General features: G+C 43.0%; 1 protein-coding gene across 5 annotated transcripts in view; it reads left to right on the top strand.

Annotated features, from left to right (window-relative positions):
• Positions 1-26270, top strand: part of ATG5 (autophagy related 5) — a 93282-nt gene that overhangs the window by 34342 nt on the left and 32670 nt on the right. For 4 of the 5 annotated variants that reach the window (XM_084777107.1, XM_084777108.1, XM_084777111.1 and 1 more), the window contains one exon: positions 14261-14355. In XM_084777107.1, coding sequence (XP_084633233.1) covers positions 14261-14355 — 95 coding nt within the window. The remainder of the gene's footprint in view (positions 1-14260; positions 14356-26270) is intronic. The other variant, XM_084777110.1, reaches the window with a different exon arrangement.

Genomic DNA, 26270 nt, shown 5'->3' with positions numbered 1-26270 from the left:
TCCCCGGGTCTGCCACACTGGCTGCGCAGCAAGCACTGGGATCTGCCTGTTGTGTGTCCTTAGCTGTGGGGTAACAGGCACACGTTACCACTCCTGGTTTTTATGTGGGTGCTGGGATCAGAATGCAGGTCCTCGTTCTTAAATAGCAAGCGTCGTACCATGGAACCAAATTTTTTTTGTTCCCTCACCCCCTCTCTGTTTATCCTTCCTTCACTCTCCAAAAAGTTTGCATTTTGTATTTTAAATTACTTCAAATCAGTTTTTTAAAAACTTTGGTATGTATAAAATAACAACAAATCAAATTTTCTGATATTTTGATGAGAAAGTTATACAAGTGATGGAACAATGCCATCATGCCCACCCTCATCCGAGATGGAATCTCATGTATGGCCCAGGTCAGCCTCCAGCTCCCAGCCCTCCTGCTTATAGGGGCCGGCGCCGTGCCGCAGCTCCCTGTTTTGAGCCACATGGCACTTTTCCAGTGTGCAAGGGTAGTTAGGATAGTCTCATGTCTTGTGTCTTTGTGTTTGCCATTGGCCAAGAAGAAAGTCTGGTGTAAGTTCTTTCTTAGTGACACTGTAGTATTGCCCAGTCAGAGTGCAGCTATTTGATATTTATAAACTTTATGCAAAGTTCAGTGTTATGACTTTCATGGTGTTTATATAATCACATTTCTCATTCTTCTGTTAGATTTACATTTGATCTGCGTGACATGGAGTTGTTCCATAGTTCATATTTGTACATGTGGAATTTTTCAAAACCTCCCCCTCAACCCTTCCCTCTCAAAATTTGTTACCAAATAATTAAAATGATTCATAACCTTAAAAAAGTACACTGCATGTTCACTTGTGGTAGCACGTGCTGGTGGTAAGCATAACACTTAGGAGGTGGAGGCCAGCTCCTGTCCTTGTCACGAACAAAGGAGCTGGGCCTCATACAGAGAGAAGAGGTCTAAGAAAAATTGGCTTCAAGCAATCCCAGAATTTGAGGGTGGAAAAGGGAGGATCACGGGTTCATGGCCACACACGGACGGGGACGGGGACACACACACACACACAGGAAATTGTGGAGTAAAGCAGGTGGCTCAGTGGGTAAAGGCGCTTTCTACCAAGCCTGACAGCCAGAGCTCAATCCCTGGCATCTATGTAACGGGAGGGGAGAGCCATCTCCAGCCATTCCCCTCTGCCCTCCACGTGCATGTCATGGCACACACAAATACATGGATGAAAATTGTGGGATAAAATGCTGGCAGCTAACTACGGACTGCTGCTGAGGGTGGGTGCTTCCTGTCCTTTCTATCTGGAGTACTGTTTCCCTCCTTCTCTGACTTCTCATGCCCTTATGCAGTCTCTATCTTCGTCACCTTTCGTATGAAGCCTTCTGTGTTAGAGTTATCAGTGGCTATCTAACTTGTACTGGCACTGTGCCGGGAGATGTGATCTTCCTGCGTCTGGAGCGACAGACTGCACGGCAGGGCTGCATGTTCTGCATTGCACTGCATGCGTGGCGGGCGTGGCTATTTATATGCATTTTTGTTCTCTAGTGTTACTATACTTGTGTATTTTCTGTATTGTGGTACATAATACTTGTGGTTGGTGTATATCTTATATTTTTATCCCCAAAACATGGTGTGGTCATAGAGTAAAAAAAAAAAAAAACAGAAGTTTTGATTTACTCTTTTTATCTCTTTCTTCAAGTGACCAGGAAGTACTATGAAAGTGTTTCATTAATAGTGTAATAGCCTTGATTTACATTTACTTACAGAAATGCAGTTTTATATTTAAGGGTGTGGGGTTTTTGCCCTAAAGACAAGGTCCTGATTATTTGTGAGGTCATAGAGCTGTTGCTACCTTTTTGTTGAAGCAGTTGTAAATTTGTCCAAATTCAGACAAAACAGGTGGTCTACTTGTTCCATGCAGAGCTGCACCTGGAGAGCACCAACGCTAAGCACAGGTTTCAACGGGTTTTGAATACTTTCAAATGCTAATTTTAATTCCGAAGCTCTCTGAAGGAGAAATAAGAAAAGCTTATGAAACCAAGAAAACTCATTTAAGGCATAATGTGCCTTTCAGTTTTTTATAGGCTTTCATTTTAGATACGAGAATGTGCCACCTCTCTGGAACAGTTAATGTCACAAGCAGAAAAGAAAGTAGCATTTTTATTGTGAGGCACGCACTTGTCAGGCCACGCTTAGGTTTTCTGTTCAGCATCACAGTGTATGAGGAGCTTTGAGGACATCACTAAAAGACAACAAGAGGAACGCAAGGCTCAACTGTCAGCCAGTCCTCCCAGATTTCATATAGTTCAGGCTAGACACACTTTTAATCCTCCTGCCTCAGCTCCCAAGATTTTGGGTGTGCACTACCACATTTAGACTTCGTCAACACTTTTAAAAAAGAAAATGATGTAAAGCTCCATATACTTGCAGATAAAAGTAAGATTTGCTGTTAAATACACCTAAAAATTTCCATTTCTTATCAGATATTGGTGGACTTTCAAGTTGATTTACAGTGAACTGCTTACCACACACACTCACCCTCTACCGTTCTCTCCTGTTTTGAGACAGGGTTGTAGTATGTTCTACAGTATGTTCAGGATCCTCCTGCCTCGTCTCCCAAATGCTGGGACTACACGCACATGCCGACACACTCAGCCCCAGTTTGCCATTTTAAACATAAGTAGAAATTATGTGTGACAAGTGGTATTTTAGAGGCCTGTGTGCCTGAGACAGGTGTTTCATGTTTCCACTTTGCTGTTTTTATTGGTATGTGCACTGGACTGTTCTGTTCACTTCTGTTAGGTAGTTCTGTTGTATACCTGAGAGTGCATCAGATCACTTTTCTCTCTGGAGTTTCCTTGTGAATGCAAAGACAGGATCCTAGTAGCTGGTTTTGTTTGTTTGTTTGTTTGTTTGTTTTTTCTCTCAATGATTTTCAGGACTGCCTGGATGAAACAGAAAGGCATTTTGAAATGAATGAGATGTGAAGTTACTAAGACTAAGATGGTTGTAATGGGATTTGAATTATGAAGGTTGAGTTCTAGACATCAGAGGAACTATTGAGTATAGTTTTCTAGTGATTACTTTTACTCTCTAAAAGTCTTTGCTGGAGATTGAGGACAGGCCTGCCAGGTAATAAAATGAGCTCAGATTTCAGTCAGAGCATTTGCTTATCAGTCACTGCCCTACTGCTCATTGATCATCAACTTTATAAGCCTACATTTAAACTCCTTAATTGTATTTTTAATATTTATTTTAAATTGTAGGTATATATGTGGGCACATGGGCATGTCAGGAGTGCAGGTGCCCTTGGAGGCCGGTGATACCGGATCTTCTGGAGCTAGAGTTAGAGATGGTGTGAGTGGCCTGATGGGAACTCCGCCCTCGAGGAGCAGCGAGCACTGTCAAGCCCTGACGCCGCTCCAGTCCATCTCTTTTAGTTTGCTCGGTTTTTGTTTTTGAGATTTATTTTACTTTTGATGAGTGTATTGGTGAGTGTCTATACATGGGCATGTGCACCTGAGTTGGGTGCCTACAGAGTCTACACAGGCACACATGCATAGGCTGGCCCGCAGACCTTCACTGATGGGTGTTAAATGGAGACTGAGGCAGTTGAGAGGCTAGCGTTTATCTGGGGTTGAGTATCACAGGCAGATAGGGGTGTGAGGAGCAAGGACACTGAGATTGGAGTATTCTAGACAGTCTCAGCGACCATAACTTCGAGGGCAGGGAGGGGTTGGTGCTGTATTTCCAACCCTTCTTTCTAGTATACCTGTATTTTCCTTGATTGCTGAGCCATTCACCCCCAACATCTTTTTAAACTTCTAAACAAGGTATGGCTCACGGTTCTGTTGGAACATCCGGTCACAGTCCAGGGGCAAAGCATCAGAAGGTTTGCTGTCTAGTGTGCTTGCTCTACTTCAAAGATGATAGCACCTCCCTCCCTACCTCCCTCCTTCCCTCCCTCCCTCAATCCCTCTCTCTCTTCTGTTTGTATTTCTACCCCCACCCCCTACACACACACACACACACACACACACACACACACACACACACACACACACATTCCACTTTGAAAATGCTAAGTGAGATGCTGAGAGCTGTGCTAGTAGACACACTCTTGCATTAGAGTGGGTAGGGAAGACTTCTGAAAAGAGGATGAGGAGAGAGCCATGTTTCACGTGTCATTCCCTGTTCTGTGCTACTGCAGCGTTTCTATGAATTATCACTGCTGATGTACCAGGTATTATACAGAGTTTTGGCCATAACATTTATGAAGTATCTCATCTATTTTAGTAGCTCAGCATGTGGATCTGTGTATGCAACTGTTACAATGATCCCTTTGGCTTACTTTTGGAGCTGTATTCTTTTAAATGATAGTTTAGTATTGTACATTTTTGAGATGCAGTCCAGGTAAGTTACCTGGGTTGACCTGAGACTTGTGATCTTCCCAAGCCTCTAATTAAAGGCCAAAACTGCCACACTGGACTTTGCATTCTTTTTAAACCAGAGGAATTTAGCATATAAACAGGCATTTAACTAGCTCTTAAAAAAAAAAAAATCAATCTTCTGACTTTCTTTTTGTAAACTTAATCGTATTTAGTTTGAGATATGATTTTATATTTGCTCAAATCACTATTAAATGACAAATTGTGTTAAAATCAATCTTGCTTAGATTTTTGAGTTTGGGTTTGGGTGGTAACGGTGTCTGAACGCAGGGCATGCTGGGCAGCTATATAGGCAAGAGGTGCAGCTCTTCCACTGAGCTTTGTCTTCAGCAGTAATGATTACTCTGTGTGTAACCTACCATGGCTCATGTGTAAGGTCATAGGACAGCCTTGAGTGTCACTCTTCTCAGGCCACTTGTGTGAGACCTGTGTCCACCAGGCTAGCTGACCAGTGAGCCATTGACCTTTCTCCTGTCCCAGCCTCCCATCTCCCCAAGGGGTGACTGGGATTACATCGGTCTGTGCTGCTGCAATTACATGTGGTCTGAAGAGCTGAACTCAGGCCATGCAGGCTTGCCCAGCAAGTGCGGAGCCCACTGAGCTGTCTCCCCAGCCTGCTGCTTGCACTAAGAAGCAATTAAAAATGAATGTTCGTTTGCTTGCTGTGACATGGTCTCAACTATGTAGCCATGGCTCTCCTGGAATTTACTATGTAAACCAAGCTTCCTCGAATCTACAGAGATTCTCCTTCATCTGCCTTCTGAGTGCTGAGATTAAAGGCATGTGCTTCCATGCCTGGCCCTTAAAATTATTTTTAATTACATGTACTTGTAAGCATTTGGATGTGAGTATCCTCAGAAGCCTACAGGTGTCAGGTCCCCCAGCTCTGAGGTAGGTGGTTGTCATCCCTTTGTTGTGGGTGTTGTGGAGAGACTTGGGTCTGCTGGAAGAGCTGTAGTTGCTCTGAACTGCCATCTCCAGTCCCTGCTTGTGTTTTTGAAGCAGCTGGCTTTCCACATATTTCCTTTTGATTCTTTTTGTTTTCTTCTCTAGTTATCACCTTCATCAACTTAATCTAGTTCTGCTTATCTTTTTTGATGGGTGGGTGGGGGGCAGATATATTTTTTAATGATTTATTTATTTTTTATTATGTATACAATGCTCTGCCTGCACATACAACTGCAGGCCAGAAGAGGGCATCAGATCACATTATAGATGGTTGTGAGCCACCATATGGTTGCTGGGAATTGAAGTCAGGACCTCTGGAGGAGCTCAGTGCCCTTAACCTCCCCAGCCCTTTTTTTTTGAGACAATAGTCTCACTATATAACTCTGGCTGACAAAACTCGTGTAGCCCAGCCTGGCCTCAAACTCAGAGATATGTCTACCTCTGCTTTTAAATTCAGGTGCCACCACACCCAGCTTTAGTTCTGTGTATCTTTCTTTCTTTTAATTCTGAGGAGACCAGAAAAGGGCATCAGATCCCATGGGACTGGACTTAGAGATGGTGGTTAGCTACCGTGTGAGTGTGGGGAGGCGAACCCTAGTCATCTCCCTCTCTCTCTTCAGTTTCTCAGCACTGCATATCTTAGCAAACTTCCCTCTCTAATATTTGACTCAGTTTACCTGCCTCCATCCCATGCATGCGTTAGTTATCGCTGTGAGATCTATATGGTTAGGCAATGGTTTTGCTCAGCATTCAGCAGTTAATGCTATTTAATGTGCTGCCTATCTTTAGGTGTCACATGGCTTGAAACCAAAATGATAAATGATCTGAACTGAGAATTTCGTGAGTTCCTGTCCTTTGTAAATGAATCTCTATTAGTTTCTGTGGTACAGTGACTCTGATGCAGAATTCTCCATATTAAACATAATTATTCGACTGAAGAAATGAATACTAGTTTTGTGTATCTCACTGTATGACTTTTCTCTCTTATTTAGAAACTAGAGAAAATTCACAAATCTTTTTATGTATAAATCATATGTATTATAAAATTATCTATGACAGTAACGTAACAAGAACTCAAAGAATTGCCAGATTTCTGAATACCAGAAATGACAAACATCCAGTTATAAAAGGGTAAATAAATTTGTGAATTTGAGATGCAGCAGTCCACTGTGTACTTGTTCTGTGGTTTTAACATTTTTTTTTCTGCAGCTCCTACTACTAATCAGTGCATATTAATTTGAGAGCTCATATTCTCCACATTTGGTATAAACTGAAAATTTGAGCTGACTGGTCCTCCTGTCTCTTGTTTTTAATTTTTATGCATTGTCTGTGTCAGATGGTGACCTCGGTGAGCCCTGATGGCTTGCTTCCCCGTGGCGTTCTGCTGCAAACAGCAGTTTTACGGCCCTGGGATCCGGACTATCAGTGAATTCCGGCCTCTCCCCATTTCCCTCATTCCTTGGTGATCTTTAGGGTGACAGAATATCCCATCATGTTTAATTGAAGTATATTTTTGCAGATCTAATTCTGTCAATAACATTGTCCTTTTAACAGCTGTGAAGATTTTGTGGGAATTCTTAGAATGTCTTGTTTTTACTAATAATTCTTTAGCTCTTACTTTACAGAAATACTTGCCTACATTTACTTTTCATGCATTTTAAAGTCAGTTTTTATGTAGAGTGTTAAGTACCTTATAATTTCATCTTTCGTACACTTTGTGAAGCTTCAGTAAGCAGTGATTGTCCACCTTCAGTAAGGAGCAAAACAAAAGAGAGTTGAAATATAAGAAATAGGAAGAGAAAGACAATAAGAAGGGAAAGATTTTGTGAGTGCCGGCCCTACATACAGTTTTATTGTTTATTGTGCTCCCCAAAGCCAGTATGTTTCTTTTTTGTTTTTGTGTTTGATTTGAGATTGTTGAATGATTTATAAGCATTACATTAATTCCCATGCCAAACTCCAAGACCACATATGCCTGATTCCAACTGGCCAAAATCTAACCCATGAGTTTCTACATTCAAGACCAGAACCACCACATTGCTTGGTTTTCCCAATAGCAGACTCTGTCAGGATCACCTAGATCAGCAGGCCCGTCCAGAACTCAAGCACCACAATTTGCCTTAAGTTCACAACGAAACGGGGCCAACGCCCCTCAGCACCTAAATCTGGAAATAGTTTCAGTTAGAAAATAGGATTTCTTTATTCCAACACAGCCAGCTAGGTGTTTCCTGCTCCTGCTCGCCAGTGACCACACCCCACCCCCACCCCGCCAAGGACATAAGCACAAAGATACTCACTTTATCAAGTATTATCCCCCCAGCTTATGGCAGTCAGGAACAGGTGCAAAGCTTTAACTACTTCCCTCAGTGAGGCAGGAACCAGAGCTGTCAGGGCAAAATGGAACGCAGACCCATTCTGTTGACCAGGAGGACTGGACTAAAGGAAGAGCGGCGGCATTTTCCAGAAGGGATGCTAATGTATACTGGAACATACATCACAACTGCGACAGTAGCAAAGACTTGGTTGTTTATTTTCATGTGCTGAGCTGAAGAGAATATAGCATGAGATTAAGATATTTGGCTTGTAACTGAATAATATGGGAAATATTAGGTTTGCTTCAGATTTTAACAACCTCGTGTCTACCATTAGGATTCTTAGAGGTTCTGATTAAATTTTCTGTCCTCTTAGGGGTTATTGTGTATATCATTTAACGTTAAATTTTACTGAATTAAGGGATATGTGGTTTAGAGCACTTGCTGCTCTTGCAGAGGACTTAGGTTCCATTGCCAAGTATCTGTAACTCCAGTTCCAGGGGACTCATTGCCCTCTTTTGACCTCTGTGGCACCAAGCATGCACATATACATGTGAAACAAAACTGTTACACAGAAAATAAATAAATCTAAAAAAGCTAATTACTGAATTATTGTGTGTGTGTGTGTGTGTGTGTGTGTGTGTGTGTGTGTGTGTGTTAGACAGAGAGAGAGAAAGAGAGAGGGGAGAGGGAGGGAGAGAGGAGAGAAAGAGAACTTGCCCATTTCTATGTGTATCACACACATGCAGATGCCTGTCTGTGAGGCCAGAGGACATTGGACTCTTCTGGAGGACAGGAAGGTAGCTATGAGCCATGCTACCTGATACGCATTTTTCAAGCCCATATCAGATTATCTACTCTGGTGCTATTTGGTGGTTCTGTTCAGTGCTGCTTTCCATCAGTGAAATACCCAGTGTGCTTTTTCAGTTCAGGGCCTTCTCTACCATGTGAGGAAATGGGTATGGATGGGCAGAGAAGACTTGAGCCACCAAGCACTACTGATGCAAATAAAAGGACTGATGAGACACTTTAGAAATTACAATTTTATGCTGGTTTGATTTCTCTGGTTATATATGAAGTGAAGGAGAAAGCCTATTGTGTACTTGTTTTAGGTTCTTTTGCTTTTAACTTTAAGTAGATGCAGAATAGTTTGAACGATCCCACTTCCACAGTGTACAGATTGAGAGCTTTCTGAGCCCTACTATTCCTTTTGTCTACTGTTTTCACTCCTTCTTTAGCGCTAATGAACATAAGAGCATGAACTGTTTGTGAATTAGGAACATCTTTTAGAGGGATATTTCCATGCTGCCACTGTGGACAGACTAAATGGAGTGTACCAGTAGAAGAGAATTTTCCTAGAGGTTATTACAATTAATAAAATTATGTAATATCATACTCTTGCATGCATTATCTTGTGATTCCTTATAAAGATTAAATAAATGTTATCAACTTTGCAAATGAGGAAATGAAGTTAACTACTAAAGAAGTGGGACAAGGGATTTCAGCCTAGATGCCCTCTGATTCCAAAGTGAAGGCATATTCCATTACATCTGGAAGCTGTTAACTTGGGTACATATTGGAGTCATCTGGAGAGCTTTTAAAAAGTACGGGTGCCAGTAAGTCAGGCACTGCAGTTGATCTGCGGCGGGTCCCACACTGGTGCTTTTAAACTCATCCTAGGTGATCCCAGTAAGTAGGTCACTTGAGAACTGTCACAGCTCATCCTGTATCTTCAGTGGCCACTGGTGTGTCTTGGAAACATTTGTCAACAGGCAATCATCGGTTTCCTAATGACATTCTGCTACTTAAAACATAAGGAGTTTGCATTGGATGAAAAGAAGTTGTTTTATATAATAAGCATTGCAAAGATAGCTCAGAGGTTAAGAGTGCTGGTTGTTCTTCCAGAGGTTCAATTCCCAGCACGACATGGTGGCTCCCCAGTGTCAGAACTCCTGTTCTAGGAGACCCTACACTCTGCTTTGGCTTCTGCGGACACCAGGGATGCACATGCTGTCCAGACATACATGTAGGCAAAACTCCCATACATATAAAATGAAATAAAAACAAATTTAAAAAGTTAGAGTGCCGCTCTCGACGGCAGAGGCAGGGGAATCACTGTGAGTTCGAGGCCAGCCTGGTCTACAAAGCAAGTCCAGGACAGACAGGGCTACAAAGAGAAACCCTTGTGTAGAAAAGAAAGAAAAAAGGAAGGAAGGAAGGAAGGAAGGAAGGAAAAAAAATGACCATGGTATGAGATATCTTTGCCTTTAGTGCTTATAAAACTTTAAGTAGATTTCTGGTTTTGTCTTAAAGTTGTCTCCCGAGGGAAGTGAGATGAGTTTGATTCATTGTTCAGTTTGTTTCTGGACCTCTGACTCTCAGGTAGTAACACACTCATTGGGGCTAAGAGGAAGAACACTTTCTAAACACATGGTGGATCAGGTTATGAGGTGCAGCCTGAATTTTGGTCTTGGTATACCTCTGCTCTAGTTCTGTAAGTCTTTTTAAGAACACTTTCCTACCTACCTACCTCTTTGTGGCTAGGCATGGTGGCCCATGCCTTTAATTCCAGCACTCAGGCACATATTCACACACATACCCACGATATACTTAAAAAAATAAATCAGCCAGGTGTGGTGCACATGCCCTCAAGCCAGCTCTTGGGAGGCAGGGGAGGCCTCCCTGCGCTTGAGGCCAGCCTGGTCTACACAGTAAATTGCAGGAGCCAGGGCTACACAGAGAAGCAGTGTCTCAAAAGCAAACAAACAAAACAAAACAAACAAACAAAAATCCAAATTAACCAGGCCTGGTGGCGCATTAAAAAGCTGGCATGCCTGTAACCCAGTGCAGGGGTGGAGAGAGGGGAGTGCGGAACCAAGCTTACTGCGGCTTACTGGCCATAGAGTAGCTCCAGGTTCAGGGAGCGAGCCTGTCTTAACGGAATAATGCGGAGAGTGTCAGAACAAAACACCCATTGCCCTTCCTTGGCCTCAGCGTTTACACGTGGGCATCTTTGATGAACATATATAAGAAACATTATTACAAAATCCAGGTATGAAGACACCTGGTTACACCTCCTCTTAGCACTGTTCTATCTTTTAATAAATATAAAAATTATTCTAGGGCTAGAGAGATGGCTCAGCGGTTAAGAGCACTGACTGCTCTTCTAGAGGTCCTGAGTTCAATTCCCAGCAATCACATGGTGGCTCACAACCATCTACAATGTGATCTGATTCCCTCTTCTGGCATGAAGGTGTACAGGCAGGCAGAGCGCTGTATACATAATAACAAATAAATAAATCTTTTAAAAACATTACTCTAGCTGGGTGTGGTGGCACACATCTGTAATGCTGGCACCTGAACGGTACACACACAGTCTAGTCTTGGTTACAGTGCTTATAGCATTGCTTAGAAAATACAAACTCTGTAAGAATGCTTAAAAGTAACTAAGATTCTTTGTGTTTTTAATTTTTATTATATTTGTGTGTGTGTGTGTATGTGTGTGTGTACATTGCATGTATGTTAGAAGCTAGAGGGCAGCTTGCAGGAGTTGATTTTTCTCAACATTGTGGGTCCCAGGATCAAACTCAGGTTGCCAGTGTTGGTGACAAATGCTTTTACTCACTGAGCCATCTCACCAGCCCCTACTCAGGAGATAGAAATCACACAGTAGATTTCTAAAGTTCTGTAGAGAGAGACAACTATGCTACTTAGGGCTGGGAGAGGAAAAGCTTGTGTGAGGTCCTTTCCCAAGGCCTGAGGTTCAACCTCAGTTGGGGAGTCTAGTTGACACCCTGAATTAAAGAAGCTCACTCCTTTGTGCAGGCCAGGATGAATCTGTTATCCTCAGGTAGCCAGGACAGTGTGGAGTGGAGCTGAGTAACAGTAGGTGACTTGGCATGTGGGAGCCAGAAGGTTCACAGGCAGGAAGCCGCCTTTGTGTTGACTTCTGTGTTCCTGAGAAGAGTGTCCAGCTGGGCATATGACAGTGATGTCTCCTTTGATGTCCTTACCACAGTGACGCTGACCCATCTCCGCCACCATTGGCAGCTGCAGGAGAGCCTTTTGTTTGCAATTGCAGCAGCACAGGCCACTGAGACTCTGTTAAGTGGTTGGTGTTACGAAGACTCAAAGGCTTTGAGCCTCTGTTTAGTGCATATGCTGAAGGGTGAGCTGGAAGCCAGGGGGAATGGTGCTCCTTTCTCTTAGTTTACATACTTTATGCCTTGGAGGTTTTTTCCAAAACTTTTTACTCATCATCTTTCAGTACCTTGTGACTGTTTTCCTTCCTTTGGTATTTTGGGTCAACATAGTTGTTTGGCAGAACTGTCGTATGTGTTTTAGTGTGTAACAGTTTTCTTGGCTTCCATCCACTAATTGCCAGGCATACAGACAAGTTTTGACAATCAATAATGTCTCCAGACAATTACCCAATCTCCCCTGCAGTCTTAAATCTTCCCTTGTTGAAAATTAGCCTGTTTTCTGTTTTGTTTTATTTTTTCCCATCTCCCTCCTGTTGGAATCCGTGTAAAATCTATCTTAATAAAGGGTTGTTTTGGGGATTTGCTTTGTGTGTCTTGAGACAGGATCTTGGTATTCTGGCTCAGGGTGGCCACAGACCTGTAGTGATCCTCATGCCTTTGCTTCCCAAGTGTTGGGGTCACAGGTATATGGCAGTATGCCCAGCTCTGCTGGAGGGCTTTTTAATTTTGCGACAGGGCCTCAAGTAGCCTAGGATGCCCTCAAACACACTATGTAGCCAAGGCTGGCCTTGAGCTCTTTCTTGTCCCGCCCGCACCTCCCATGTGTTTGGCTATGGAAGTGTGCCATTGAGCTTGAGGTTGGTCCCTGGAACCCGGGCTAGGAGGAGAGAATCTACTCCCAAAAGTTGTCCTTTGACCTCACATGTGCAGTTTGGCATGTGTGCCTGGGCTCACACACACATCAGACACAGTAATAAAACAAAGAGAAGTCTTCAGATACACAAATGGCCATTAGTCATTAGAGAAATAAAAATAAGATAAAAATATAAAAATCATACTGAGTTAACTCCCTCATAGCAGCTAAAATGACTGTATAAAAAAGGCAAAATGGCCAGGTGTAGTGGCACACACCTTCAATCCCAGCACTTGGGAGGCAAAGATAGATGGATCTCTATGAGTTTGAGACCTCCAAAGCTGTACAGTAAGGCTGTCTCAAAAACAAACAGGGCCAAATGATTAGTGCTGGCCATGGCAAACATGGATTATAGCTTTTTGACATAGCTGGTGGGAATGGAAAATGGTTCAGTCACTTTGGAAAACAGTTTGGCAGTTTCTCAAAACATTTGCTATATAACAGTTAAACAGCTTTGCCATAAGACACAGGAAGTTCACTCTTAGGTCCACCACAAGAATTGAAAACATATTCATACAAAATGTGTACACTTACTTATGTTCTTAATATCGTGATTTATGATAGACAAAAGTAGAAATGCTCCAATATCTGTAAGTTAACGAAATCTTGTAACTCTATACCACTGAATGCCTAGCCTTTAAGAGTACATGCTGCAGGAACAAACTTCGAAAACAACACACTGTGCATGTGTGCTCACACGCACATACAGAGCAAGTGTAAGAGACCATGCACTGTATGATTGCATTTATAATAAATGTTCTGACCTCTGAATGCATTTAGAAAACTAGGTAGACTATAGGTTTTATGATCGGCAGATTACAACTTAGTAAAATTTTAATTCAGCCTGAAAAACAAAATTTAAAGCACAACCAATATAAAATGAAGCTGCAATTGGCCATTCAAACATGCACATTCTGCATTGTTTCCACCCCCCTCCCCCAAGTGCTGGGAATTGAGTTCAGGGCTTTGTACATGTTAGGCAAAGCAACTCTACCGGGGGATGACATCCCTACTCAGTATTTCTCCCCCGTCCCATCTGTTTGTATATGGAGACCAAAGGATACTCCCGGATGTCTGAAGAAAACTTGTGCCTTACCTCGAGACAAAGTCCTTCATTAATCGCTGAGCTAGGCGCCTGGCCGAGGGGTCAGTGTCTCTTCTCTCCAGCACTAGGATTCCAAGAAGGCAGGACCCTGTCTGCCTGGCACCTTGTCAGAGGTTCTAGGACACTGAACTGGGATTCGTGCTTTCGAGTCAAGTGCTATACAGACTCTGCTCCTGCACCGGGTTCCGTCTTTCCCTCAGAAGCCTTTCTATGCTGGTGTTTCTCTATATAAGTGCTGACTAGTATTTAAATAGGGCAGGTTTAGCTTTAGAGTACCAGCAGAAATGAGACCATCGGTCAGTCTGTCTCTACTGCTGGTGTCACCTTGATACCACATGAAGTCGCGTGCCTGTTGAGAGTTTCTCTTTGGAGAAAAAGTATTGTAGAAAAGATCAATTTCATATCTTGCTTTTTGTTAGCTTTCAGAGAAATAATTTGTAAACAATGCCCTAATGCTTTTCAGAAGCTTCTGAATGTTTAAGACTTTTGTATCTTTTTATGAGCTTGTCTGTTATGATGTTCATTCTTAATAACAGAATTTATATCTTTCCAGACAGATTTGACCAGTTTTGGGCCATCAACCGGAAACTTATGGAATATCCTCCAGAAGAAAATGGATTTCGTTATATACCTTTTAGAATATATCAGGTAGGAAGAACATTTTGAAAAACACTACTTTTTAAAAGCTTTGGGTATCCTCTTGGAGCCTCTGTATGGGAGCGTGCTAGCATCTAGGTTTGCATCCAGGGTTTTCAGAACTGTCTTGCTGGCAGTGGAGTTGGAGGTTGTGCGTTGTGCTGCAGTGTCTGACTCATAGTTGCTACTGTTCGTATCTAGTGTGCTTGGCTGGTTCAGCTACTTGCTGCAGTGTATTTGTAACCCCTAAGCTGATGAAGCACATTTGAAGTCTTGTTCCTTTTGCTGAGAGAGTCTCGAGTAGCACAAACCGGCCTGGAACTTACCTAGTTAAAGGCTGGCCTTCAACATTTACCTCCACCTCTGCAGTACTGGGACCATAGCCACCCTGTCTGCTGTTATACTGGGAACTCAGAACTTTGTGCTTCTTAGGTCAATAGCCTATCAACTGACCTGCATCCCGAGCCCCAGGCCTTTTTTTTATTAGGTTTTTGAGACAAGGTCTTCCACAGCAGCCCAGCTGGCTTTGAACTTGTAACTCTTCTGCCATAGCGTACTCAGTACTGGGCTTATCTGGGTGTGACTAGTGGTGGAACGTTTAGATCTTCTGATGTGTGTGCCCCTACATAACGTGAACCAAGCGGCACCTGCAGCACTGTGAGCAAATGTGACATCCTTTTTGTAGCTAACAGTGCTATTGCCTTTCTTTCTGTTTTTCTTGACTCTTGCTGTTCAAGATGGATCCTAGGCACTGTGCTGTTTCTGACAGAAGCAGCCATGCAGCATGGTTTGCCTTGGCTGGTGAGAAACTGATGATGTCTCGTAGAGATCACCTGTCCCGCAAGGAGCAGTGGTTTGGTATTTTGCTAATTGCGTGCTTGCTACTGCCCCTGAAGAGAATCAGGCTCGGTGGGGAGTCCTCAGGACTGTAGACAGTGTCTGCCGGTCAGGCTTACAGCAAGCTTACATGAAGTAGGGAAGGGATTCTAGAGCCTACTTTACCAATCAGCATGCTTGGTGTATGGCAGATGGACCTCGAGGGCCTACAGGTGTGGGTCAGCCCTAGCCGACACGAGGCCTTGGGTTCAGTTGTTGGCACTGTAAAGCGGTGTCAGTAGGACTTGAGCAGCCAGCGCACCTGCTGTAATGAAGAGTGAGTTATTCCAGAAGCTGAAAGCATGAGACCTTTGAGCTGGCATCACAGGTGTTAGTTCCAAGGTTCATGTTTTCACAAAGGCGGGGCTGTGTTCATGTGCTGCCCAGCGTCTAGAAAACTGCCCTGCGTGGAAATCCTGTCTACTCCTATTTTCATTGTGTGCCACAAGCTATCTAGTAACTTACTGTCTGGTATTCCACAGCCACACAGTGTCGCATTGTCAGATATAATTAAGTAAAATGCAGCTCACTCAGTCTTTGAAGACGTCCCCATGAGAAGAGCTCTGCCATGCTTGAGCTGTGGGCCTCCTCGAAGTGCTGATGTCGAACATTTGCTTCCAGCCTGGCTTCTAAATGACATGACGCCGTGCTTTCCTTGTTTGGAGCACTTGAAACCCCCACAGGGAAAGTTTAGTACACTTGTGCTTACTGTAAGAGTCATGGTCGCCCAGCAGCGCTGCTGTGTGAGAAGAGGCCTTCCTTGTTTAGTTTGTTTCAGGGACAGTTGTGAGATCAGTTTACTCTCCCGGGCTTTGCTATCACAGTGCAGAACACTGTGCGGGGAAGGAGTATGGGGAGCGCTTGCAAATTGTGGTGCTTGAGTTCTGGACGGGCCTGCTGATCTAGGTGATCCTGACGGAGTCTGCTATTGGGAAAACCAAGCAATGTGGTGGTTCTGGTCTTGAATGTAGAAACTCATGGGTTAGATTTTGGCTAGTTGGAATCAGGAATATGTGGTCTTGGAGTTTGGCATGGGAATTATGTAATGCTTATAAATCATTCAACAATCTCAAATCAAACACAAAAACAATGGAGAGAATGGAGAGACCTCTGCTTTGTATGGAGACAGGGTTTGCTCTGTAGCCCAGCCTGACCTTGAACTCACAGGCTTTCATGGAGTAGCATGTCAGGTGTGCTTTACCACTGCGAATGAGAGAATGGTTTTTATAAAACTCCACCATCAGCTAGAAAGTGGGAGCTCAGAGACTTCTCAGAACTGACTTCACTAGCCCTGGCTGCCAGATGGAGGTTCTGTGAGAGCAGAGCTTCCTGCGGGCCTTTCCTGTGTGGGGGATGGAGGGGCCAAGACTTCATTGTTTCTCAGTTGCTTTGCAAGCTTTTCTTCCTTTCCATTTTGGTTCTGGTTGGGATTTGAATAAACTTTTAGAAGTGTGGGATGTCAGTAAATACCAAAATTTTAGGTTGATAGTTTTTGCTAATTTATTGTGTCTTTGCTTTCCTTGTTTCTCTCTTTCTCTTTTCCCCCACTTTACAGAATGAGGGATTTCCACAGAGAACCCATAGTTCAATTTTATTGAGGGTAATGAGTGGGGGAAAAAAGAAAGTAACTTCTGCTCATAGAAGAAACTCAGCCACAGGTCTGACCTGTCCTGGAACTACACATGCAGTGAGGGCAGGCTGCGCTTGTCTGCTGTTCTCTGATATTAACGGTTATACACAGAGCTGTGCAGCTGGCATTTGGAACAACCCTTCGAGTGTCACAGTGTCAGGCCCAGCACTTCACTTCTCTTCACACCGCTGGTTCTCTTTGCGCACCTGGGCCTCCTCCTTGAGTAAAGTCATTTTTGATATTGAAGGTTTTACGCATGTCCTCAGGAGTTTCCCCTTAATCATATTGGCCACAGTCTTGCATGTAACATCAAGCAAACCTTTGATGTCTAAGTAGTTTGCGGCCAGAATAAGTTCAAAAAGTGTTCCTTGGCTCGGGCCAGTGGTCTTAAGACTGAGCACCATGCCTTCTATAAAGTTACAGAGTTCTGATGGAGAGATATTTGAAGTTGATAGAGAAATTGCCAAACAGTCTGTTACCATCAAGACCATGCTGGAAGATTTGGGGATGGATGATGAGGGAGATGATGATCCTGGTCTTTTACCAGATGCTAATGCAGCAATTCTAAAACAGGCCGTTCAGTGGTGCACCCACCGCAAGGTTGACCCTCCTCCTCCTGAGGAGGATGAGAACAAAGAAAAGGGGACCAATGACATTCCTGTTTGGGACCAAGAATTCCTCATTTCTCTCTTACATTTTTAAATCTTCCTTTTATGTCTGACCAAAATAAAATGGGGTCTTCATTTCTTTTCCTTAATTATATTTTATAGATTTTGGCTTTCAATTTCTGATTATCTGATTGTAATAGTCTGTTTATTAGGCACAGCTGTTATTTGTGCAGCATTTTGATTAACACTTAATCTAACTCTTTCTCTCTCTCTCTCTCTTTCTTTCATACATACACACACACACACACACACGCTCACAAGTGCATGACCTTATATTAGTAAGAATATTTAAGGAAAGCCCAGAAGCCCATGTTTAATAGACAAATGAAGAAGAATAATTTTTGCTAAAATATTAGTTCACTCTGAAGAGACTCATACCATGTCCTTGTACAGTACAACTGAAATGTAGCATTAGCACCCAGACCAAATTCTGATATGTCAGCAACTTATTTTTATTTATAAGTTAAGTATATCATATTTATGAAACCTAATTATCACAATGAATGAGACAAGTTGCATGCAGCCTGACCAGATGAGCCAATGGCAGTGAAAATTCCATCACTGGTGACACTACTCCCACACTGGTCTTCTGGAAAGCTGTTAGGCAATAGTTTTTCATATGCAATAATGTTAATCATGAGCTCAGAATGAGTGCAGTCAAGTGACAGGATTTTAGTGCTAAAAGTCACATCCCCCCTGAATCCTCTAGCAGGGGTTACAGACCACTCATCTGTCATTTACATAGCAGTCAGTGTGCAAGTTTCGGGTCTGTGTTCCTAAACTCAGGTGCTGCAGTATGAGCCGGTATTCTAGAAATGAAGTTAATGACAAGACGTGTTTCCAACATGTAGCCAAGTGTTGTGTAAAACTACACACATGAGGGGCTGGGGGGAGCTCAGCAGCTAAGAGCCCTGGGTGTGCTTCCAGAGGACCTGGGGTCAATTCCCAGCACCTACATGGCAGCTCACAGCCTGTAGCTCCAGTTCCACGGACTCCATCCCACCAGCTGTGCACATGGTGCACATGCCCGCGTGATACTCACACACGTAAAATAAAAAAAATAAATCTTTAATTAAAAAAAAAAAGGAATTACACATGTAAGTAGATGGTGATTGATGAGGTTACCTCCAAGCTCTGGGCACTGGCGCTTATGCTGAGCCCTCTAGACACTGGTGTGTGCGCGCTGCAGGTGGGCATGTTGCAAGGATACCATGGCTTTTCAGCTAGCTGTTTCTCTGCCAGTGAGTCCAGTAGGAAAGCTCTGACTCTAATTTGTCCTATGTTGTGTGTTCCACCCTGAGCTGTGCACTGGGGAGTCAGGCGGGTAGCACTACTGTATCTCAGCAGAAGTTACACTACACTGCTTACCAAACTTGTAACCGGGTTAAAGGGAACCAAGTGCACAGATAGGTGTGAAACTGCAAGTGCGGCTCCAGTGAAGAGGTCAGGTGCCAGTGGGTGGGATTGGGTCTGCCTTCTGGGAGGGCAGAAAAGGCCTTATGGAAGTAGTGCAGCCCAGAGCAGAGGGGTGCAGGCTTAGCAGAGACAAAGACAGGAGAAGTAGGGAAGGAGACACCCGTGGGGGAAGTTCTGTTTCTCATGGACATCAAGAGTTAGGACTGGGCAAGGAATAAGGCTGCAAAGGAAAGGATTTTCCTCTGTCAGATAAAGAATCATGGCTCAGTGCCTCGCTTAGTCAGTCTGTGCACAGACTGCGGCTTGCTTGAGACTCTTGGTAGGAGTAGTGTAACAGTGCTGTTTTAAGTTTTAAACCACAAAGAAGGCTTGGAAAATGGTCCCTAGTCTCTAAGGACACTCAGATGAGTTCTGCGTGTCTTTATCAGCTGTAAAAGGAAAATAGAGTTAGAATTAAGTTTCTCGGTGCTTCAGGATTGCCAGAATTCTGCTCCCCTCCCGCTGTTCCAGCAGAAAATCGTTTAACATATCACTAAAGCCCTGTAATGTTTTAATTTGACTGAGACGTTTGCTTGCCAATTTGACTTGGGCAAATCTACTTACCTTCTATTGTAATGCACTGAAACCTTTAAGAATATAATAGCTAAGGGATTTCATAGTACATGATTTAATTGAAAACTAGGTTGGCTGGGACTAACTTGTTACTTCCTAAACTGAGGAGGGGCCAGATTTCAGACATTGATGTATTTTCTGAAATTTCTAACAAAAATGTTGACACATGATGACTCCCCAGTGTACAGCTGCCCTTGCGCTCACTGTGTCCTGTGTAGCTCAGGCTGCCCTTGCGCTCACTGTGTCCTGTGTAGCTCAGGCTGCCCTTGCGCTCACTGTGTCCTGTGTAGCTCAGGCTGCCCTTGCGCTCACTATGTCCTGTGTAGCTCAGGCTGCCCTTGCGCTCACTGTGTCCTGTGTAGCTCAGGGTGCTCTTGCGCTCACTGTGTCCTGTGTAGCTCAGGCTGCCCTTGGGCTCGTCCTGTTATGACTGTAGTTACAGGCATGAGCCTCCATTGTCAGCTCTATTTCTTTATCTTCATAGTGTTTGTTATTTAGTAAAATATATTTTCCAACTTCCTTTAATTATTTTCACATTGCTTTCTTTATTTCTGTGTATACATTAAAATAGTTACGTAAAGCCAGGTGTGGTAGTGCACACCTTTAATCCCAGCACTTGGGAGGCAGACGCAGATGGATCTCTGTGAGTTCGAGGCCAGCCTGGTCTACAAGTGAGTCCAGGACAGCCAAAGCTACACAGAGAAACCCTGTCTCAAAGCAAACCAAAATAAAGCAAAAACAAAAAATTGCTAAAGTCTCTATCTAGCATGTCTAATTTCTGGTCTTCTCAAGTCCTGTGTGTGTTTTCTTTGTCAGCCTATTTCCTTATTTTCTTGCTTGTGTTATATTTTGTGTGGTCATCTGACAATTTCAAAAGATTCTTTAAAGGCCCAGAATAAATACAGATTCCTCGTGTGTGTGTGTGTGTGTGTGTGTGTGTGTTGCATGCCTAAAATGTACAAACAAGAAATGTACAAGCTGGCTTTACCACTTATATGAAAATCTCTTCAAAGCTAGCCCCAAGATGGCAATTTGGAGTCAGTCAGCACAGAACTTTCTGCTCCAATCTGTTCGTTCACTAACACTGATGTGTTGGGACTTTGGTAACCTTTCGGTCTCTTGTTTCTAGATTTTCCTGTTGGGTTTTGTTGTTGTTGTTGTTGTTGTTGTTGTTGTTGTTGTTGTTAACTTGGTTGCCATTGCTGTTGTTCTCTGGTCGCTATGGTATGTAACAATTGCCAGTCAGAGAAGTTCTCTATAAATGCTCTGGATATGAGGCTTGCACTGAGTGAGCTCACTGTCCGACTAGAGCAACCCTAGGACAGACAAGTCAAATGACACCTCCTTCCGGTCCCTCTTCTGGTGACAAGGCTGCAGCAATCCCAAGCTGAGGATGTGCGTGGCCCACTGTAAAGCCTTTGGCATGAGATAGAATCTCAGAAAGCTAAAATATGACAGTTTCTTGGAGTGAGTGTTCCCCAAGTTGTTGCAAGAACAAGTTAATTTTAAGAAGCACTTGCTAGTGTGTTGTTTCTTCAGTTGTTGTAAAGTACCCTGACGAAGGCATCCTTTGGGAAGGAGAAAGGCTTATTCTGCCTCACAGTTGAAGGGCTCAGTCCTCCGAGGTAGGAAAGCAAAGGCAGCTGATCATCACATCCACAGTCAGGAAGGGACAGTGGTGAGCACGTGCTCATGCTCCTGCCTCAACTAGTGTAATCAGCACAGCCCCCACAGGCATGCCCAGAGGCTCCGCACCCTGGTGACAACCCACCCCAACCACCACAGTGTTCTCCTTGCTTTGTGGAGGCCGGCACTCCATTGCTAAAGATAGTGCCTCTACTGCCTCCAAGGCTTGATAAGTGGGTATTGTAGAATTTTGGAGAAAACAATAAAGACTGAGGCATTTCCTAGGGCTTGTTGTTGTTTGATTGGCAGTGGGTGTTGCTTTGAGACGTTGTCTCACTGTGTAGCCCTGACTGGCCCATACCTTGCTGTGTACTGGCCTCGAGCTCACATAGACCCACCTGCCTCTGCCTCCAGAATTTAAAGGTGTGCATACCTGCTTGCTGTTATTGTTAGTAAGTATTTCTAAAATGCAAAAATTTTAACTGAGTATTAACTCTTACCTACTTAAGAATAAAGAGTCTTAGTGTAATAAGTGACCAGTGATTGCTTTCTCTAAAATCTTCCATCTTGTATCCAGTGATTCCCCGTGTAGAGACCCATGAGAATCCTGAAGAACTAGCAATAGCATGTAGTGATAAAATGGTTAAGATGGACAGATTTCAAGCCAGATGGTGAAACATGACTGCAATCTGTGGCTTGGGAAGCTGTGGCAAAAAAAAAAAAAAGAAGGACAAGTTCCAGGATAGTCTAGGCCAGTTGTTTCCAGCCTGTAGGTCATGTCCTTTGGGGGTCACATATCAGGCATCCCTCATATCAGATATTTATGTTACAATTAATAATAGTTGCAAAATTATAGTTACAAAGTAGCAACAAAATAATTTCATGGCTGGGGGTCATGATGAGGTCATAATGATTTTTTCCTTTTTTGAGACATGGCTACTCTGTGTAGCCTTGGCTGTCCTGGAACTCACTCTGTAGACCAGGTCCCAGCGTTAGAAAAGTTCAGAGCCACAGTGCTAAGTCATCTCAAATGTAAAAGGGAGCTTATGATTTGGGTAGTTTCAACTGCGTGTCCAGCTTGGTTTATGGCTAAGGGGCACTTATGTCACATTTCTGGATCTTCATCATCTATAAAATATGATTAGTAATACTTTGTTACTGTGGAGATTACATGTGTCTGGTTCATGTTTAAGAATGTTTAGTTTGGAAAAGCAGTAAGGTAAAGATAGAAGGCCTAGGTTCAGAGTTGTGCACTGGCTAAGTCAGCTTTGTGTCAGGTTGTCTGATGTCATAATTTTGCTACAAATTATTTTAATGTTTCATCATGCTTTCTATTTTATTTCCTGACCAGCAGAATCCATGTCATGAATTGTTCATCCCACTAGTCTTTGTATGCTCTGCTGTATTTGTAGTTTCTATCACAATAAATACATATGCCTGTGTTTCAGTTTCCTGTTTCTTTACCCACAAGTTGCCAGAGTTCATCCTTTGGAGTAAGATTTGCTCTCTCCTTTGAGTGGCTCATTCTGATGTCCCAAGCTACCTGTTTTAATCCCCCATCTTTCTGTTTGCTCTTTCACTCCTTCCTCCTCACAGAAATATTTAGTGGTTCCTGTAGAATTTTCTTCCATGTTTCTTTCTCCCCAATGTGTGGGTGGATGGGGTGTTGTTTTCGTCACAGTTCTTGTTCTGTAGCCTCACTCAACCTCCTTAGTGCTAGGTCTAAGGGGATGTGCGACCACACCCAGCTAGCATATTGGCTTTTCTATTGCTGTTAATTTGATATTACATAGAGCATCTAGTATCTAAATTATCATCACATGGTGTTGTTTGAACTGTGCTGTCTTACTTTCTTGCCTGTTAACTTTTTGAAGAAGTAGACTCTCCTCTCACAGTGTCTCTAACCTCACCTCACACATCACAACTCTGGCAAGTCTTCCCTAATCTTTTCACCTGGTGCTATATAGTTAATGCTTTGTTCTTATCTTAGATTCATGCTTTGACAGAGGCACAAGGGGGATCGTCTGACAGCTTGGCATAAAACTAACTTGCCCAGTGTACAAATGACTACCTGCCAGCAGCTCTGAACTTGGGCCTTCTTACCCTCAGCATACCATTTTTTCATATAATATAGACAATGGTTTTTGTTTTGTTTTAATTTCCTCTGATTTCTTTTGTTGATGTGTATGTAGGTATTCTGTATTCTGTTGAGTGCTGAGGAAAAGAACTGGCTTCCTTTGTGTCTTGATAGCTGCTTCATAGAGTGCGTCCTGCTGTCAGGAGTGAATGAGTAATGACTTTAGTGTTGTTTGAAACATAACTGAATCCTATCGCCTCTATGCTACTTTTAAAATAAGTAAGTAAACTGAGGCCTGCAGGGGGCAGTCCAACACAACAAGTTTTTAATGTACTTAGTAATCTCAGATGGTATAGAGCTAAATTACTTATTATGAAAAATTTTAAGGAAATTACATATGAATAACAGTAATTGCTAACATTTATTTTGTATTTTTGAGGACCAGATACTGTTCTTACTATTCTACATGTGTTTGTTCCCGCATGTGCTCATATTTTGTATACAGATGAGATCATTAAACGATACTTTGGCCATTGACACTCACTGGTGAGTAGAAAGTCTTGGATTTGAGCGGAGGCAGTGGAGTGGAGCCTTGGTGCAGTCTGTTCTCTTCCATGTGCTGTTGGGGTATTTCTTTTGCTTTCTTAGCCTTATCATTATTGCTTCTCATTTTAAATTATATTCAGTTTGTACACACACGTATGTATTACTGCTCCCGTCTGTGGCTTCCCACCTTCAGCCCCCTTTCTTCTAATGTGGAAGTCACAGACAAGTGTGAAGAAACTGAAACATAGCTAAAATTATGGAGCCTTTTCTTCATTATAGAAAGTTCTTTATTTACCAAGTAGGCAATGTGTATTGACCACTTTAAGGTCAGTTTTAGGGATAGAATGACTGTTGTTGCTTGTACCTATGTGTGAGATAATCTACAGTGACCTCGGAGCCTTAGTCATTGATACCTCATCGAAAAGGGCATCGTGAATGCATGGTTTAAAGAGTTTCACTAAGAGTTTCTTGCTTGTAAGAAGCAGCATTTGGGGATGAGGTGATTCAGCAGATAAAACTACCTGCCCTGTAAGCCTGCCAGCCACTGTTTGATCTCTAGGGCCCACAGAAAGATGGGAGAAGAGAATGGACTCCCAAGAGCTGTCCTCTGGCCAGCACATGTATGCCACAGCGTGCGCGCACACGCACACACACACACCATACTGTTAGTTGCTGGTATGTATTTCTTTCTCTTTCATCATGATAGCTTCACCTCTCCTTTCTGAGAATTTGAGTAGATACAGTACGGACAAGATCATTTTAAAAAATTGGCTGATGATGCTTATGTTAAACATAAGGCAGTTTAAAATGCTTCCGTTGTTGGAAATAGAAGTGTGTGATGAGTTGGTCAGTAGTGTTTATCATCAGGAACAGTCAGCTGTCTACACAGCTGTAAGAATATGTTTACTCCTGATGTTCTCATGTGAGTTTTTAACGCTGGTGCTGACTCCCAGTCTCACTGTTTCAGTGACTCTGTTGTTCAGTTCTCCCAGCATTCCTGGTCCTCTGATAGGCTCCACTCTCCTGCTTTGCCACTAACTTTACTATGACCTTGGCAGTAGCAGCCCTGCCTTAGTCACTGTAGAGAGTTTTCCTTCCTTAACCTTCTTCATATCCAGAACCATCCCCACTGACCAGTTGGTTTCTTTTTCACTGTTGGACTTTGAGTCTCTTTTAAGATTATACATGATGTCAACATCTGGAACGATGCTTCTCAGGCAACCAGTCATTCAGCCTGCTGACAGCTCTATACTGTCAGAAATCTGCCTAATCACTTACTTGTTTCAGTAGGGAAAACTACCTTCTAATTTCTTCCCTGTTCTTCTCATAACTGATTTTCATATAACATGCAGAGCACACACCTGTCTGCTGAGAACAGAATTGCCAGGCTTTGATTCTTGGTAGTGGTTCCTTCTTTTGGGTAAATACGAGAGTTGCTTTTGGTAGAATTACTCAGACTTTAAAAGTACCTACTTGCTAATACTTTCAAGTAAGTTGTATGTAAGGTAAACGGTTAGGATCGTTAGAAGAATATCAATTTAAAAAGAACAGGTAGGCTGGAAGTGTAGATCAGTGGTCGAATATGGGCCTAGCATACCCAAAAGCCATGTTAAGCCCCCAGTCCCATTTACACACACATACACCATACACACACACACACACACACACACACACACACACACACATTCAAATAATGCAAAAATAATTGTTTTTGATGTTTTATATCAGTGTGTCTTATAAAATATGTGACAGAGTTGTTAAGTCACACTAATCTAAAAATATTTTTATTTATTCTTGAACAATCTCATATAAGTGCAAAGCTCCTTGATCACATCCACTCAAGCTCTCCTCCCTCCCACTCCTCTCCCCTCCCCCGGCATGTGTCCCTCCCGCCTTCATGTCCTCATCCTGTTTTACACTGCTGCCTGCTTCACAATAGGCAGCGCGCCCAAAGAAAAGTGACCCCTTATCCTAGTGCCCATCAATGGCCAGTAGCTCCTCAACTTGGGGTGGAGCTTCATGCACCCTTCGCCCATCCATGCTGGCATTATGGACTGCTTGATCATGACTGCTCTGAAGTCACAAGCACCAGCTGTGTCACGCGCAGAAGGCAGTTTCTTTTCGTGCTCTCTGGTTCTTGACATTTTTCTGTCCCCTCTTCCATGGTATCCCCCGGGCTTTCTGGAAGCTGATGTACAGGTGTGTCATTTAGGGCTAAGCACTCCATAGTCGCTTGTTCTCAGTCCTCTGGCCAATTATGCAGTGGCTGCTCCCTATTGCAAAAAGAAATGTCCCCGGCCCAGGTTGAAAGCAGCATTAATCTATGGGATTTAACATAAATATTTAGAAGGCAGTTTGACCACATGTTTGTTTAGCAAATATAGCAGTTGTGTTTTGCTCCTGTCCTGGTTAGGGTTTTTATTGCAGTGATAAAACATCAAGAACACACAGGACTTGAGCTTACAGTTCCACATCA

The sequence above is a fragment of the Acomys minous genome (genome assembly GCF_964271855.1).
Source record: "Acomys minous genome assembly, chromosome: 3".
NCBI lineage: Eukaryota > Metazoa > Chordata > Mammalia > Rodentia > Muridae > Acomys > Acomys minous.
Note: the sequence above shows the minus strand (reverse complement) of the source record. Positions and strands in the feature narration are given on the sequence as shown.